At 44.2% G+C, this 14,301-nt stretch overlaps 1 protein-coding gene across 5 annotated transcripts in view; it reads right to left on the bottom strand.

Moving 5' to 3' along the window:
• The window catches only part of GCLC (glutamate-cysteine ligase catalytic subunit), a 39,340-nt gene that overhangs the window by 11,682 nt on the left and 13,357 nt on the right, over positions 1 to 14,301 (bottom strand). For 4 of the 5 annotated variants that reach the window (XM_082347200.1, XM_082347201.1, XM_082347202.1 and 1 more), the window contains exons 2-6: positions 9,317 to 9,429; positions 8,300 to 8,482; positions 5,971 to 6,102; positions 4,335 to 4,393; positions 4,079 to 4,212 (exon numbers count right to left, since the gene is read on the bottom strand). In XM_082347200.1, the coding sequence (XP_082203326.1) occupies positions 4,079 to 4,212; positions 4,335 to 4,393; positions 5,971 to 6,102; positions 8,300 to 8,482; positions 9,317 to 9,429 (621 nt within the window). The remainder of the gene's footprint in view (positions 1 to 4,078; positions 4,213 to 4,334; positions 4,394 to 5,970; positions 6,103 to 8,299; positions 8,483 to 9,316; positions 9,430 to 14,301) is intronic. The other variant, XM_082347199.1, reaches the window with a different exon arrangement.

Raw genomic sequence — 14,301 nt, 5'->3', positions numbered from 1 at the left:
TGCGAATGATGGGTTTCAGAGTTTGCTGGTGGCACAATGGGGAATAGCTCGGAAGGGGGCAGGACTGGAGGAAGGAAGAGAGGGCAGTTAAAACACTGCAACTGTCCAGGGAAAGACTGAGGAAGTCTGGTGGGAAGAGGCACAGCAGGGCCAAAGCAGGCCTGGTGACCAGTGGGCACAGACAGTGAGGAGAGACCTGGGTTTTGGCTGGGGTGCTCCTCGGACAGATGGGAAGCAGCAGCGCCAGGACACAATGGGCTTATGAGGCCAAGGAAGAGCGAAACAGCCCTGTAAGTGGCTTGGTCTCCAAGGCTGGGGCCAGGAAGAAAAATCCGAGCTGGAGAAGTATTTGGGGAGTAGGCCTGGATGATGCACTAAGAAGGGCAGATTGCCCAGGAAGCCCGCACAAGAGGGGTAAGCAGGACACTTAAGAGTTAGGCAGAGAAGGAGATCACGTAATTGATTAGTGCAAATCCTCTCCAAACAATTACCCAAAAGAAACCAAAAAAAAAAAAAAAAAAGTGCTGCGCTCTGCAGGGCTGGGGCAGCGGAAGGGGCAGGGAACACAAATTGTGGTTGTGTTGGCACATTTGTAATAACTGCAAACTGGGAACAGTTCTCATGTCCTGTTGTTATTTAATAATGACACTTTGGATTTTGTGTTGGTGCAGTAAATAATTTAAGTGCTTAATAGTTGAACTAGCAGCTGAGTGAATGTTTACTATTCTAATCGCAACCTGTTAGTTCCAGTAGTTTTAGTCAGGTCTCAACTTTGCTTTTTTTTGTTTTGTTTTGGCTTTTGTTTAAATGGCAGAGGACTTCTGTTGGAGACTCAAGGGTCTAACCGCTGAATTCATGGCATTTCACGTCAGTGTGGTGACTGACTACAGAAAACGATGATTCAGACCATTTACTGTGTCCTGACTTTCCTACCATTTCTATGTAATTATTAAGTCAGTGCTATATTTTAATTAAAATATAATGATAGGTACCCAGCCATTATAAATTAATTCAACACACGGAGAAGAGCTGTGTCACAGGTGTAAAGGAGCAAGAATGTCAAAGGTGAAAACAGAAATTGAGAAGAACTGACAGGTCACTAATAACCCAAACCAGGGCAGTTTCTGCCAAGAGGTGGGAATGAAGAAATCCGCTTGTCTGTGGGTAAGAGTTAAATGAGAAGTGGGGGAGATGGCAAGCAGAGTATTTACAGGCTTATCTGCTGTGACTCCACCCCTAAAGTGTAAGCCCTAGGAGGGCAGGGGTCTGCCTTGCGGTTCTCTATCCCCAGTGTGTTGGACACGGTCTGACACCCACTTAGTCCTTAATATTTATTAAGTGAATAGAGTATCTTGAAGGAAAGAGGGCGCTAAAGAGGAGAACACAGGAGCAAAGGTAAGTTTTATTTTTATAAAATGGAGGGATACTTGAAAAGCTGACCCTACAGCCCAAACTTACATGGATTGAGATTAGGAATACCTAAATGTTCCCCCAAGTGTTTTGACTGCTGAATGCTTTTGAACATATATCTCTTAGTTTATTTAGGTCCTTTTTTCAGTTACTCTTAGCTATTTTAGAGTCTGTTATTTTTGTTTTTAAGAAGATCCTATGATAAGCATTTTTTCTTTTCAGTTTTTTGATTGGCTTCTCTTAGATGGCCTAGTATATACTAGACAATTCACAGGCAAATCCTGAAGAAGTCAACCCTAGAAAAATATGCTTAAGAAAACTGGCAACTGGAATTCAATAGCCGAGTTACAACAGTGATACGACTTAGTTATTCTAAGTATATTTAGTAACTAGCTTCTTTACCCCAGGGCTGATTGAGCCATTGAGACATCACTGTAGTAATGGCTTTAGTGGGGGAAGAAAAAAAAAAGAGTTCTTAACACCTTAAAAAGATATGAATATATGAACGGTTTTGGATTCTGGTATCCTTTTAAAGTATCATATAAAGAAGAGAAGCAATGTCACTAGAAAACTGATGAGGGAAAAAAAAAGAGAAAGTATGAAAAATTGATGTTAGAAACCTAAATATCTAAAATTTGTCCAGAACCCAGTGCTGAAGCCACAAGATTTTCTTGGGGGGCGGGGGGAAGCCTATCACAATGTGCATGAACTTATTAAATGATTCCTGCAAAGCCCCCCACCAAGAGTCAAGAATTTGAATATAGTTGAAGTACTTTTTGTTCTGTACAGTAAGATGCTCACTGACCTTAAAAATCAAACAAACAAAAACTTTGAAACCATCTTTTTTTCCCCTTATTGTAATAAGTAGTTTCTAGTGTTCCACTTAAGAGATAAAGCAGAGATTTCTGTGGTGATTGATGGAATTTGTCTCATTTACCGTATACTTACATTATCTGTGCTAAAGACTTTTAAGTGGAGTACTGAAAGTGGGGTGCTGGACACACCACTGAGAAAAAGAAAACAACCTTAAACCCATAACAAAGCTTAAATTGGATGGAAAACTGTATCTACAAGCAATAAAGATGTAAACTACCTACCATTAGGACATATTTATTTGTGTAAACACAGTGTTTCAAGGGAAAGACTATCCCTTTGGAATGGGGCAACTGTGCTGTCCATGGCAAAACACCCTGGTTTAATATTAAACCAAGAAAAAAAGGCAATCGGTCCTCCAAGAGCACTGATAGATTTTAAAGCTGTGCACTGTAAGTTCTAGAGCTTAATGGTTCTCTTTAGAAATATTTGGAATTAAGATAGGGAAGCAGATAAGGCAGTTAAAAGTCAACAGGTCTCTTTTTTATGAGTGTGTCCATCTGGAAGGAAACTCATAGCCTAGGTTTGTTTGCAAGACACATTTTATACCACCTATATAAGTCAGGGAAAGCAGGGGAAATGGTATCCTTGGCCATGGTTATTTGAACACACTTAGCATGTGAAAATCTGACTCTGGCATTCAATTTTGATTATACATAGTTGTAAAATAAACACATCCAAGATACATGTGCAAGAAGGTGTGTGTCTGTGTGCAGCTGCCTGAAATGATGGGATGCGGGGTCCCCAGCCGTGTGGAGGGCAGGCAGACTGAGGGCTGGGGGTGGGCTGGGGGGTGCTCATGTGGGGTCAGGCTTCACACCGCTCCAATCAGCAAATAATCAGAACTGGATAAAATCTCCTTGGATAATAACAAGAGGCCCTCTTTTTTTCTTTTGAAATTTTCAGTTTGAAACTTTTAATTTTGTGCCACTTTTACTTCTGTTCTAACATGATTTTAAACAAATTAAAAGTTAAAACCAATACTGTTGTTAATAAAAACAATTAAAGAATATTAGCTCAGAGACAGACCTAGAAGCAGCCTTAATATAAACCCTTCTTTCAGCTGTTGAGAAAACCGAGACCAGAAGAAGGGGAGTTACCCAAATACCTGAGAAGTTACAGCTAAAGCCCAGACACAGGCTTGTGGGCAGCCCGATGGGTTCCTGCTCCGCGCTCCAGGTCCCCTGTGAAGTGGGACACCATCCCCGCCACAGGTGCCAGTAATCTGATTAGATCCAGGGGAAGTTTTAACCAAGTCATTGAGAGAAAGGCTATTCTACAATACCTCCTGTGAAACTTAGCCAGGGGCAAGGCAAACATGGGCTGCTAGATATTTATTCTTTTTATACCACTAGATAGCCTTGCAGGAAAATAAAAATTTAAAGTCCATATAATCCTTCCCTTGGATCACAAGCTCACTGGAGTGCATCCAGAGTTTATTTTCAGAAATGATAAGATCTGAGCAATGTTTACAATCTCAAAGCTAGTCACTAGATGGCAGCAAAAATTAGGCACAGAGAGAACAGAGACAGTGACTGCAGAATATTTCACATTTTAAGTTCATTAACAACTATGTCTTTGTAGTGAACTGTACATTCCGTAAATTCTGTCCAGAGATAACTTCCAGTGAATTTACTAAGATAACTTCATTGGTTTTCAGAAAGAAGTACTAGCTACCATTTCAACGTGATTAAAATGTGATTTTTAAAAAGGAAACATGCACATATAAAGAAAAGAAGTAAATAAATAGAAACGGATGAGGACAGCTTGCCTCTCTGGATATTTGAAATGATACCTGCAGACAGCAATTGCCCATCCCAAAGCCCATAGCATCCATGTAAATGTGGTCGGGCTTAGAAGCCTTTGCTGCCTCATCATCCTCAGGAAATGTTTCTATAAATGGACATGGTGTATTCTTGTCCTGAAATACTGCAGTATTAGTTGGAAAAAAAAAAAAAGAAAGAAAGAAAAGAGCAAGAAATGGGTGAGAGTCAAGGATTAACAACAATGGGGGGGGGGTCCCCTCCCACCCGCCACCTCTGTAGACTCACTTGGGACGTTGATGACAACCTTCTCTCCTCTTCTATGCCGGATGTTCCTGGTGAGGGTACTAAAAAACAGACAACAAATGTCTTAAGTTGGTGACCTAAGAACCATCATGCAAAAGAAGAATTTGACAATATGCAAGTACACGGAATGAAATCCTCCCTCAAACTAATCCTCTAAGACATCCCTACCGAAAATTCATGTGGACCGAGAGACTCTGAGGGGACTTCCTGAAAGAAGGCTTTGCATTAATACCAGGTCCTCTGGCTCTTGTTTGAGAATGTCATTCTCTCTCCTGCCCAAGCCCTGATCCCCGGCTCCGTGTGACTCACCAAACCAAGCTCAAGTGTTCAAGGTCTGCCGTGGTCTGGCCTCACCCTATGTTTCTAACATTTTCCATGTTAAGTCCAAAGACTTGAGCCAAACTGTGGTACTCATGTTCCCCGGGCATCTCTGGACCCCAGAATCTCATCACTCCCTCCACCCATCCTGCAGCATTAACACTATCCTCCAGCCTGCGATGTCTGATCCAGAAGCCCCTAGGCAAGCTGTGGCTGTGTGCACTGGACGTGCGGCCAGTCCTAATTAAAACGTGCTCTGAGGGTGAACACACAGCACGTTTTGAAGACTTGGTACAGAAATAAAGTAAAACTTATTAATAATTAAAAAATACTGGTCACAAGTTGGATATATAGAGTTAAATAAAATACACTATAAGTTTACCCTTTTCACTTTTTTAATGTGGCTACAAAATTACTACTAAAATTAAACATGTGGCTTGCATTATGGTTTTACTGGGCAGTGCTGCTGTCGGCGGTGTAAATGTCACCTCTCTCAGGAGGCCTGCTTTTGACCCCCTCAGTCAGAAGCACCTTCCTCTCTCTGGTGTTACCATCTTTGGACACCTGTCATAATCTACCTTTTCTTGCAGCTGAATATCTCCACATTCCCCTTGGCACACTATAAACACTTGATGTTGGAAACTATGTTTATATGTCTTTATCTTCCCCACGGACTCTGCACATAGCAGGTGTGCAGACCTGTTACAGGAATGAACACTGAGAAGTCACAGGTCCCTAACTCTAGGTCAGGAGCCCGGGTTCAGGATGACAGGTGAAACTCAAAGGTACAAAGCTGAGATCAGACTGGTGTGGGCCCTGAAGCAACTTGAAACCCTAGAATTAAAACTACAGACTAACAGACTTAGAAGTTAGTGGAACAGAAGGTAGAGCGTGCCTACTATATACACAGGTATTGTACATATTTTACCTTAGTGTCAAGGTATATGGAGTGGAATGAGAAGACCACAGATACTGGTGGTAATTTTCAGAGGAGGAAGAGGTAAAAATAATGACAAGAAAGCTTCTCCAAACAGGTGTTAACAGAACTAGGATTGAAATGCATCTGTGGCTAAGTGAACAACTTTAGGATCACTTGGAAAACAGGCAGATCCAGCCTGGAAACAAGCAGCACCAACCGAGCAGCCTTGGGGGACCAAGAACAGGCGTAGCTGTGGGTCTGCGGCTCCTCTGGTTAATTACCACAGGAGCTGGAATTCAGGAACCGCTCAGTAATGATTGCGGGACGGACACTGCACCCCCAGGGCAGGGATCCAGGGATCCGAGTCATCCACACACTCACCTGAAGCGCGGGTGCTTGTTTATCGCTTCATCAGGAAAGAAGAGGGACTTGGAAGCTCCTCCTTCCACTGGGTTGGGCTTGAACTCGGGCAGCGTGAACCCAGGGCAGCCTAATCTACAACAAATTGAAGAACTAAAGAGATAGAATCTGTCTTCAGGGATTAAAAATGTGCATGTGTAACGCTGCCTTTTTCAGGGGTCCGGCACACAGGTGTTCTGCAAACACTGTGCCCCTTGCAGCCACGCCTTTGCAGTCTGTCTTGCTCACCAAGCTCTTCTCTTGTGACTGCAGCCCTTTGCTGATTTTATCAGAAGCCTCCGTCCACTCAGGGTCTGCAGAGCACTTACTTACATCCTGGCCGCCTTGGCTATTTCCCCCACGCAGTTTCTGAGGCGTCTTCCTTTACCAGCTCTGACCCCTGCATACCACCACCTCCCCATCAGCCTGGTTCGACTTGGGACAGGCCTCCTGTTTCTTGCCTCTGTCAGGCACCTCATGAATCCCTCCAGATCAGGCAGGTTCTCTGCCAGTGCCCCGTCCACCCCCAGATCTCCCTCTGGAGGCTGAAACCCAACCCTATTATCTCACTTGACCTGAAGAAGAGCTTTAATTCCAACACAGAAACAAAGCAGGGTGTAGATCGGCAGTGGGAAACTTCTGGCTTGGGAGCCAAGACTAGCCGGTGCCTTATTTTCAACCTCACCTTTTATAAAACTGGCCGCCCACGTTCGCCTTGTGAACAGCAACTGAACTTGCCGATCTTATCTGGAAAACAGCCCCAGCTATGATGGGGGCTCCTGAGAGTTCCTGCAGCTCCGTACATTATTCACTGACAGCCTGTAGCCTTAGGAAAAGCCCTTGCAGAGAGTGACAAACTGAGATTTGGGGGGCTCTCTGCTGACCGGAATCAGGCTGGTGAAGCACGTGTGTACTTGGCAGGAAGCGGGCAGCCAGGATTCAGACCCGCACCCCCAGCCCCGCTTTTCCTCCAGACCAGCACCGTCCAACGGAACCTCGGCAGGGATGGAAATGCTCATGACTTGCATTGCCCAGATGGGTACTGAGCAGGTGGAAGGAGGCGAATGAGACCGAGGAATTGAACTTCTCACTGTATGCAAGTCTGATTGATTTAAATGTAAACAGTCACATGACCACTGTTTGGGTTACTGGGCCACACTACAGTTGCACCTGTTTACAGAAAGAGAATCACCCTGTTTACACTGAAGAAACTGAGTTTTCCTCTCTCCCTCTTGATCCCGAAATAAAACTTCCCTTATCATTTAACTGTGGATGTAAGGTGAGGCTTCTACAAACAAATAATTATTATCTTTGTTTTGTTTACAAATCCAAAAATGCCCTCTCATCATAAAAGATATGGTTAGGCTTTTTAAAAAAAAATTAGATTTTTAGAATAAAACTTACTCCTAGCTCAACTCTCCTCCCTTCATAATAACTTAAGAGAAGGAAAAAGATACTTCTCTAAACGTCTGATGAGTTGTTTAAATAAGGTTTCAACTATTTATATGTGACCATGGAGATTTTAAAAAAGAAAATTCCCTTTAAGTGTCCTAAGACCAGTGGTGTGACTGTGAATGCCTATGTTCATCGTGGACATTTATCAGGAAAAAAAAAAGAAGGCATAAAAATAGTTCAGAGTGTTCCAGGCCACGGATACCAATCCCCAAAGTGCTTTTGAACTTTGGGGAGGTAAGCATACTTTGCCACAATCTGACAGATACCTAGCAGAGATAACCAGATTTACGATTTGGTAGAACTGCATTCTTGAGTACAGGTCCTACGTATAATTGTGTGATATTTACGTACCTCATACTAAGCTAAGGACAGAATTTCACTGTTCATATTTACCTTATATTTACTCTTATGAAACTTTAGCCATAACTAGATTGGATGACAAATCCTAAATCTTTTCAGCACAATCCAAACATGACCCAGTGACTCCCTTGTTCTTTGTTAATATGTATCAACAGACCCTGGGAGGGCTGATGCCAGCCCCCCATCTGGGGCCCCCTGATCTGATCTGGGGGTCAACGCACATCCTTCCTTGTGCACTGCTCCTTCCCTTCGGCCTGCGGAGTCTGTGGCCCTCGGGTCCTTCCACAGTCTCCCCGGCCACCACCACCACTGGCAGAGGCTGGCATGCGACTCTGCCTGCAGCTCTAATGTTACAGATTCTATCAGACATGGTGTGATGCGGATGAACCGTCTGCAAAGCATGAGAGCTGTGCGGTCAAGTGCTGGGTTGTGATCTGCTCTCTTCATACCCGGATGCTCTGAAATGCCAGCCATGCACGTTGACACAGGGACTAACCTGGGAAACGAAGTGATTGTGCAGAGGGCCTGGTTTTCCCCCAGTAGAGATGTCGCTTCCTTGCGGCGCTTCCTCATGTTGTCCTCGACCGTGTTGAACTCAGACATGGTCCCTCCGTACGGCTGGCCAGGTGTCCCCTCGATCATGTAGCTCCCATACTCCGGTCTCCAAAGGGTAGGGTGGCTACAGAGGAGAAAAGGGTTCAGTCCGTCTTATTCTTCTGCTGCAGTCTGCTCCATTTTTAGTTTTGAAAAAGTTGCTTCCAAAAATTTAGAAACCACTGGGTATACAAGAAGCCAAGAACTCTTTACAATTCCCAGTGGTTGTTAATCTTCCACAGCTTTTCAACTACATAAGAGTTACAAGTGCTGGGTCTAAAATATTTATAAATAACTGAGACACACACAGGGCATGCACTGTCCAAGGCAAGCAAGCCTGTCCACTCTGCGGGGAAGGATGTGGGGATTTAAGGCCTCCTTCGGTTTAAGACTGGGTTCCAAATGCAAACCCAGCCTCCCAAAAGTTAGTGGGTAGAGAAATGAACTGGAGGTACATGCCCCCTTCACCTCTGTCTACTGAAATAAAGAAATATTTTAAAAACATCCTGCCAGCCAAGCAAAACCCATCTGCAAGTTTTCTCTGACACCATGGTTTGTGATCTTGGTAACTGCCAATTAAAAAAAAAAATATTTAAACAGTAAACAGACTTTGTATTGAGTTTACTCTTCTAAGTGCTTATTAACGTATTTAGAATGTCTACACCCTAAGAGGTAGGTATTATTATTATCCCTCATTTACAGTTGAGGAAACTGAGGCACAGAGAAGTTAAGTACCTCGCCTAAGGGTACCCAGCTATTAAGCAGAGGAAGCAGGAGTTGACTCAGGCAACTGGGAACCAGAGCCAGGGTCCTAAACTGCTGTGCTCTCCTGTCTCCTGTACGTGGAAGGAAAGATGATATTCCAGTGGTTCTAACAGTTTCAGAAACTCTCAAAGAAGCCTTCAGTACATCAGCTTACTTTGGGTTTGTCCTTTCCCCCTTTTCTTGCAGAGTTTCAAGAAGTTCCTCTCCAGACAGTACCAGTTGGGCTTTTTTATTTTCATGATCAAAAGATACCAACATGTATTCCACCTATTGAAAATAAAGGAGAGAAAGATGAACATTCCTCCAGACTCGTGCTTGATGAGACCTTTAGGAAAAGTAGGGAAACGTGAAGGTTGGAAAGGATGACAGTGTCCTGAGGAGTCACATCTGCTTACACAACGGTGCTTAGTGAGTGAGGTTTGCATAATGTGAAAACCTGGAGAGAATGGCCAACAGTGGCCTTGTGGGAGGACAAGGGCTCTTACGTGATTCCGTCTTCCCCCGTTCTACTTAATACCTTTTAGAAAGGTCAAGATGCCCATTTTGACAAATTGTACTTCAAGAAAGAAGTATTTCAAAGCCAGGATTCTGTAAATTGCAGTTGCAAGTAGTAGTCGCATTTTACAACGTATTTCCTCGGTGGGCTTACTGTAAGTTTATGAAAGGGGTTACCTGCGCGTTCTAATCAAGGTAGATTATCCTTCCTCACTGGTACATTATTTAATCATCCCACTATGAGCCCCACTAATGGACAGTTAAATCAAAATCAATACAGAGGTGTTAGTTTAGGAGTTTCGGCAATTTTGTTTTGGTTTTTCAGGAATAATTTAAGACCACTTCCCCACTCTGAACTCATACAGAATTTACAATGCAAGGTGCACTAGTGCATTCATAACAATACCTGGTGGAATTCTGATAAAAAATCAAGAGTGAAATACCAAAGTAAGACTTTTCTGGGCAGAGTACAAATAGAACCTGCATTTGTTTTCCCTGAAATTGCATGCTGTAAGTCATGATAGTTGGTATTAATAGTGAAGATTGTGACTCACTATTTACGGTTAAAATAAGACACACATCATCCATAGGTAAGTGAAAAGATTGGAGCTGGAGCATTCAGGCAAACACTTGAGAGCACCCTTTGCACAAGACCCCAAGACAGAGAAGAGATGGCAAACTTGTGGCACGTGGCAGACCAATCCCCAGAAAGTACTTTTTTTGGCGTATCATAAAAGAGACAAGCAACAATACATCCACTATCTACCTTATCTACCTGACATTTCACATGTAAATCCAGATCCCAGCCTTAAAAACAAACCAAAGCCCGGAAACCCAGCAGGAGGCCTCGGTCCAGAGGGGCTGGGGCTGGGCAGCCCCCCTTTGATGGGGGGGCTCTGGTCTGCAGATCCACCGTCCAGGTGGAAGGCATCTGAGTCAGCCCTCCCTATCACAGAAATAGTACCATTCAAGAGACTGGTTTGCCCTTCAGCTAAGGAATATAAAAGGGGAAAAAATGTTAGTGACCATAGGGAAATAGCCTGGCAGGTTTAAATGACAACAAAAATAAACTTTCGATGAATTTTTATTAGTTGTCGTTATGGACTGAATGTTACTGCCCCCCACACCATTCTTACGTTGAAGCCCTTAACCCCCAATGTGATGGTACTTAGAAGTGAGGACTTGGGGGGGGCGGGTAATTAGGTCAGGAGAGTGGGGCCCTTGTGACGCGATTTGTGCCCTTATAAGAAGAGACGAGAAAGATGATTTCTCTCTACTGTGTGAGAACACAGCTTTTGTAAGCCAGGAAGAGGGACCTCACCTGGAAACCAAATCTACCAGCACCTCTGACCATGGACTTTCCAACCTCCAGAACTGTGAGAAGTAAATGTTTGTTGTTTAAGCCACCCAGTCTGTGGTATTTGTTACAGCAGCCTGAATAGACCGAGAGTTGTCTTACTGATGAGTTCAAGTCATCAGCGCTGAGGTGAAAACAGCACTTAATTTGGAAACAATCTAGTTCCATAAGACTCAGAAGCAGCTACAGGCAGTTCCTTATTTAGGGAGATTGTACTTTGAGAAAGTTCCTCTGTCAATTTCTGTGTACATTAGAAAAAAGGAATTTTCAAATTCCTTTGAAACAATGTTATACAAAGGTCCCTGGGCCACCTCTCTAAAGTATTTAACCTATCATGTGTCTGACCTCTGGAGAGAGGGAACCCATCACTGTGTCCCTGGGGGACAGTGAGGTCCTACATTGCTTCCCAGGCACTGGGATGAAGACTCCGGCCTCCTTACACCCTGGAGAAGGGGTTGCATCCGGGTGGTCAGGCCGAGGAGGGGGAAGGTGCGGGGAAGCTCAGCCCAGGAGGGCTGGGCTGCGGGGCGGGGTCCGCAGCCACCCTAAAGAAATTCACAATTCAGGATTCAGGGCCAGCTCCTCCATTCCACCGGCCCAAGCAGTAAGCAGTCTTGACTTCGGCTGGAACCACCCGTTGCGTCTAAGAGACCCGGTTTTCTCCTTACACCGACTCCTGAACAAGCCCACAGCCATCTTGTGATAAGGCTCTAACTAGCTGATGACCCATCAGTGCTGAAACACAGCGTCCTGCTGCCTCCACACCCTTTGTCCTTTCACCCAAAGTCCTGTGGTCGGCAGGTGCTGGGAACACTGCACAGAGCCAGGTGGATGTGGCTCCTGCTCTCAAGCTCACAGGTGGCTGAAATGACAGCCAGTAACTCAAGGGAGCTGAAGGGTCTGGGGCACGTGTAACAGGAGGGTCTGGTCCCGCCTGGGGTATCAGCAGGTTTCCTGGGGGGAGGGGGGTGGCCAGGCAAAGGAGAGGGTCGTCATAAATACAGCCCCCACCCCCGACCCCTGTGCTTCCCCGACCACCACCCTGACCGCAGCGTAATCACCTGGTTGGCTGCCCAGAGATGCAGATAAACCGGGCCCACCCCTGGAGACCATGTCACAGTAGTCCCGCCTCTAGACTGTAAACTGTTTTAAAGCTAGTGACTGTGTCTTCTGCCCAGAAGATGGTTTCCTCACACAGCAAAATACTAATGACCAATATTTTTGAGCACTTTCAACCATCCAGTTGGATGGCACCCATTTCCGTATCTAGCAAGATACTCAAGCCTGGAGCACCCAAAGGGGTGCTAGAACCAATGGCGATGCTACTTGGATTCAAAATCACTTGTAGTGAAATAGGGAAGACCTGCGTGGCAAGACCAGAAGAGCAGCTGTGCCTGAAACAGTGGGTGAACTTGAGGTGACCACCACAGGTCCAGGAACCCTTTGTATACGGTGACATTTAAGACTATAACTGTTGAAGTGCTGTTTTAAACTGCTCTATTTTCCCCAAAAGGAAATGTTTTAGTAGTTTACTCTAAAGTTACATCAGGGAACTATACTCAATATTTTGTGATAACCCATAAGGGAAAAGAATCTGAAAAAGAATATATATATGTGTATACATATACATGTACGTGTATCTACATGTATGTATAACTGAAGCACTTTGTTGTACACCTGAAACACAACACTGTAAATCAACTATACTTCAAAAAAAGAAAGAAACACACAGGCCAAAAATAAAGTTACATCAAATTCTTATAGTATCTGCTATATTCTGACTTTTCCCCCACTATGAAATGCCATTTTATACCACAGAATAACACAGGGTGCATGCCAGGAAAGTTTACACAAAATAAACGTGGCCTTGCCCTGGCCTGGTCTTCCTCCAGTGTCCTAGACCAGGACTTCAGCTAACAGAGCAGGAGGTTCTCTATGTATAATACATTAATCTCAATTTTAACACTGCGTAAAATGATGAATTTCCTATACGATTACGTAAAGTAACTTTCTTGAATCATTACCAAAACAAATTCTTCACATGCCAAGATTAGTAATATGAAGCCTCAGTGAAAAATTTTAAGATTCAGGAGAGAGCAGGGAAAATTGTGATGAATCTCATAAAGGGGACAATGACAGCTTTCAATAAAGGAAAGGAAAAAAAAACACCCTCTCCTTTATGGTAGACACTAGGCACATGTGACCTTTTTAGATTTAAAATTAAAGTAGGTTTTCCCTGGTGTTGCAGTGGTTAAGAATCCCTCTGCCAATGCAGGGGACACGGGTTCGAGCCCTGGTCCAGGAAGATCCCACATGCCGTGGAACAACTAAGCCCGTGCACCACAACTACTGAGCCTGAACTCTAGAGCCCGCGAGCCACAACTACTGAGTCCATGTGCCACATCTACTGAACCTGTGCGCCTAGACTCCATGCTCCGCAATAAGAGAAGCCACCCCGATGAAAAGCCTGTGCACCGCCATGAAGAGTATCCCCCGGCTCGCTGCAACTAGAGAAAGCAGCAATGAAGACCCAATGCAGCCAAAAATAAAATAAATAAAATAAATTTATAAAAAATAAAATAAAATTAAAGTAAAATAAAAATTTCAGTTCCTAAGTCCCTAACTGGATATTGCAAACAATTCGATTACTGCAGGAAGTTGTACTGGACAGCACTGGACTTAAACCCGAGAAAAACCACCTCTTGGAATTATATCTGGACACACTTACTGATGCATTACTGCTGGTGCAAAGGAAAGTCCTGCATGCCGATCTGCTCTTTCATGTCCTACAAATGGTATGAGATGTTTACTTTTTGGGCCTCTGAATTGACACTGGCTGATTTTTGTTAACCATGCCACTACACTTCAGGCATGTGTCAGTTTTCATTTTCTGATGGTTATAAAGACCAGGCTAAGTCACTCCTACCTTATTTCTGAACCAATGTGGAACCCAACCAGTCTGCTCCCACAAATTAACCTCACAAAAGAGAGCACATCACATGACGTTACCAAAGGGGATGTTTGCTGTGGCCACCAACACGGGCACTCTGCAACTCAGAAACCTAAGCCAGAAGACACGTCCTCCTAAAGAAATAATATTGTAAATATAAATAGTTCTTATTTACCTCAAAACACCTGCAGGTTAGTACTATAGCTTCTAGGTTCTGAGGACAAGTGAATTCTTCGCTTCTTTCCTGAGAACAGGGTCCTGGTCACCACGTGGCTGACAAGAGAGGGTGTCTTGGACCAACTGCTCTGCAGCGCTTAGCTGGGGAGGGGGCGGTGAG

This window comes from Balaenoptera borealis, assembly GCF_965194805.1.
Source record: "Balaenoptera borealis genome assembly, chromosome: 12".
Taxonomy (NCBI): domain Eukaryota; kingdom Metazoa; phylum Chordata; class Mammalia; order Artiodactyla; family Balaenopteridae; genus Balaenoptera; species Balaenoptera borealis.
This window is presented reverse-complemented; position numbering and strand designations above follow the sequence as displayed.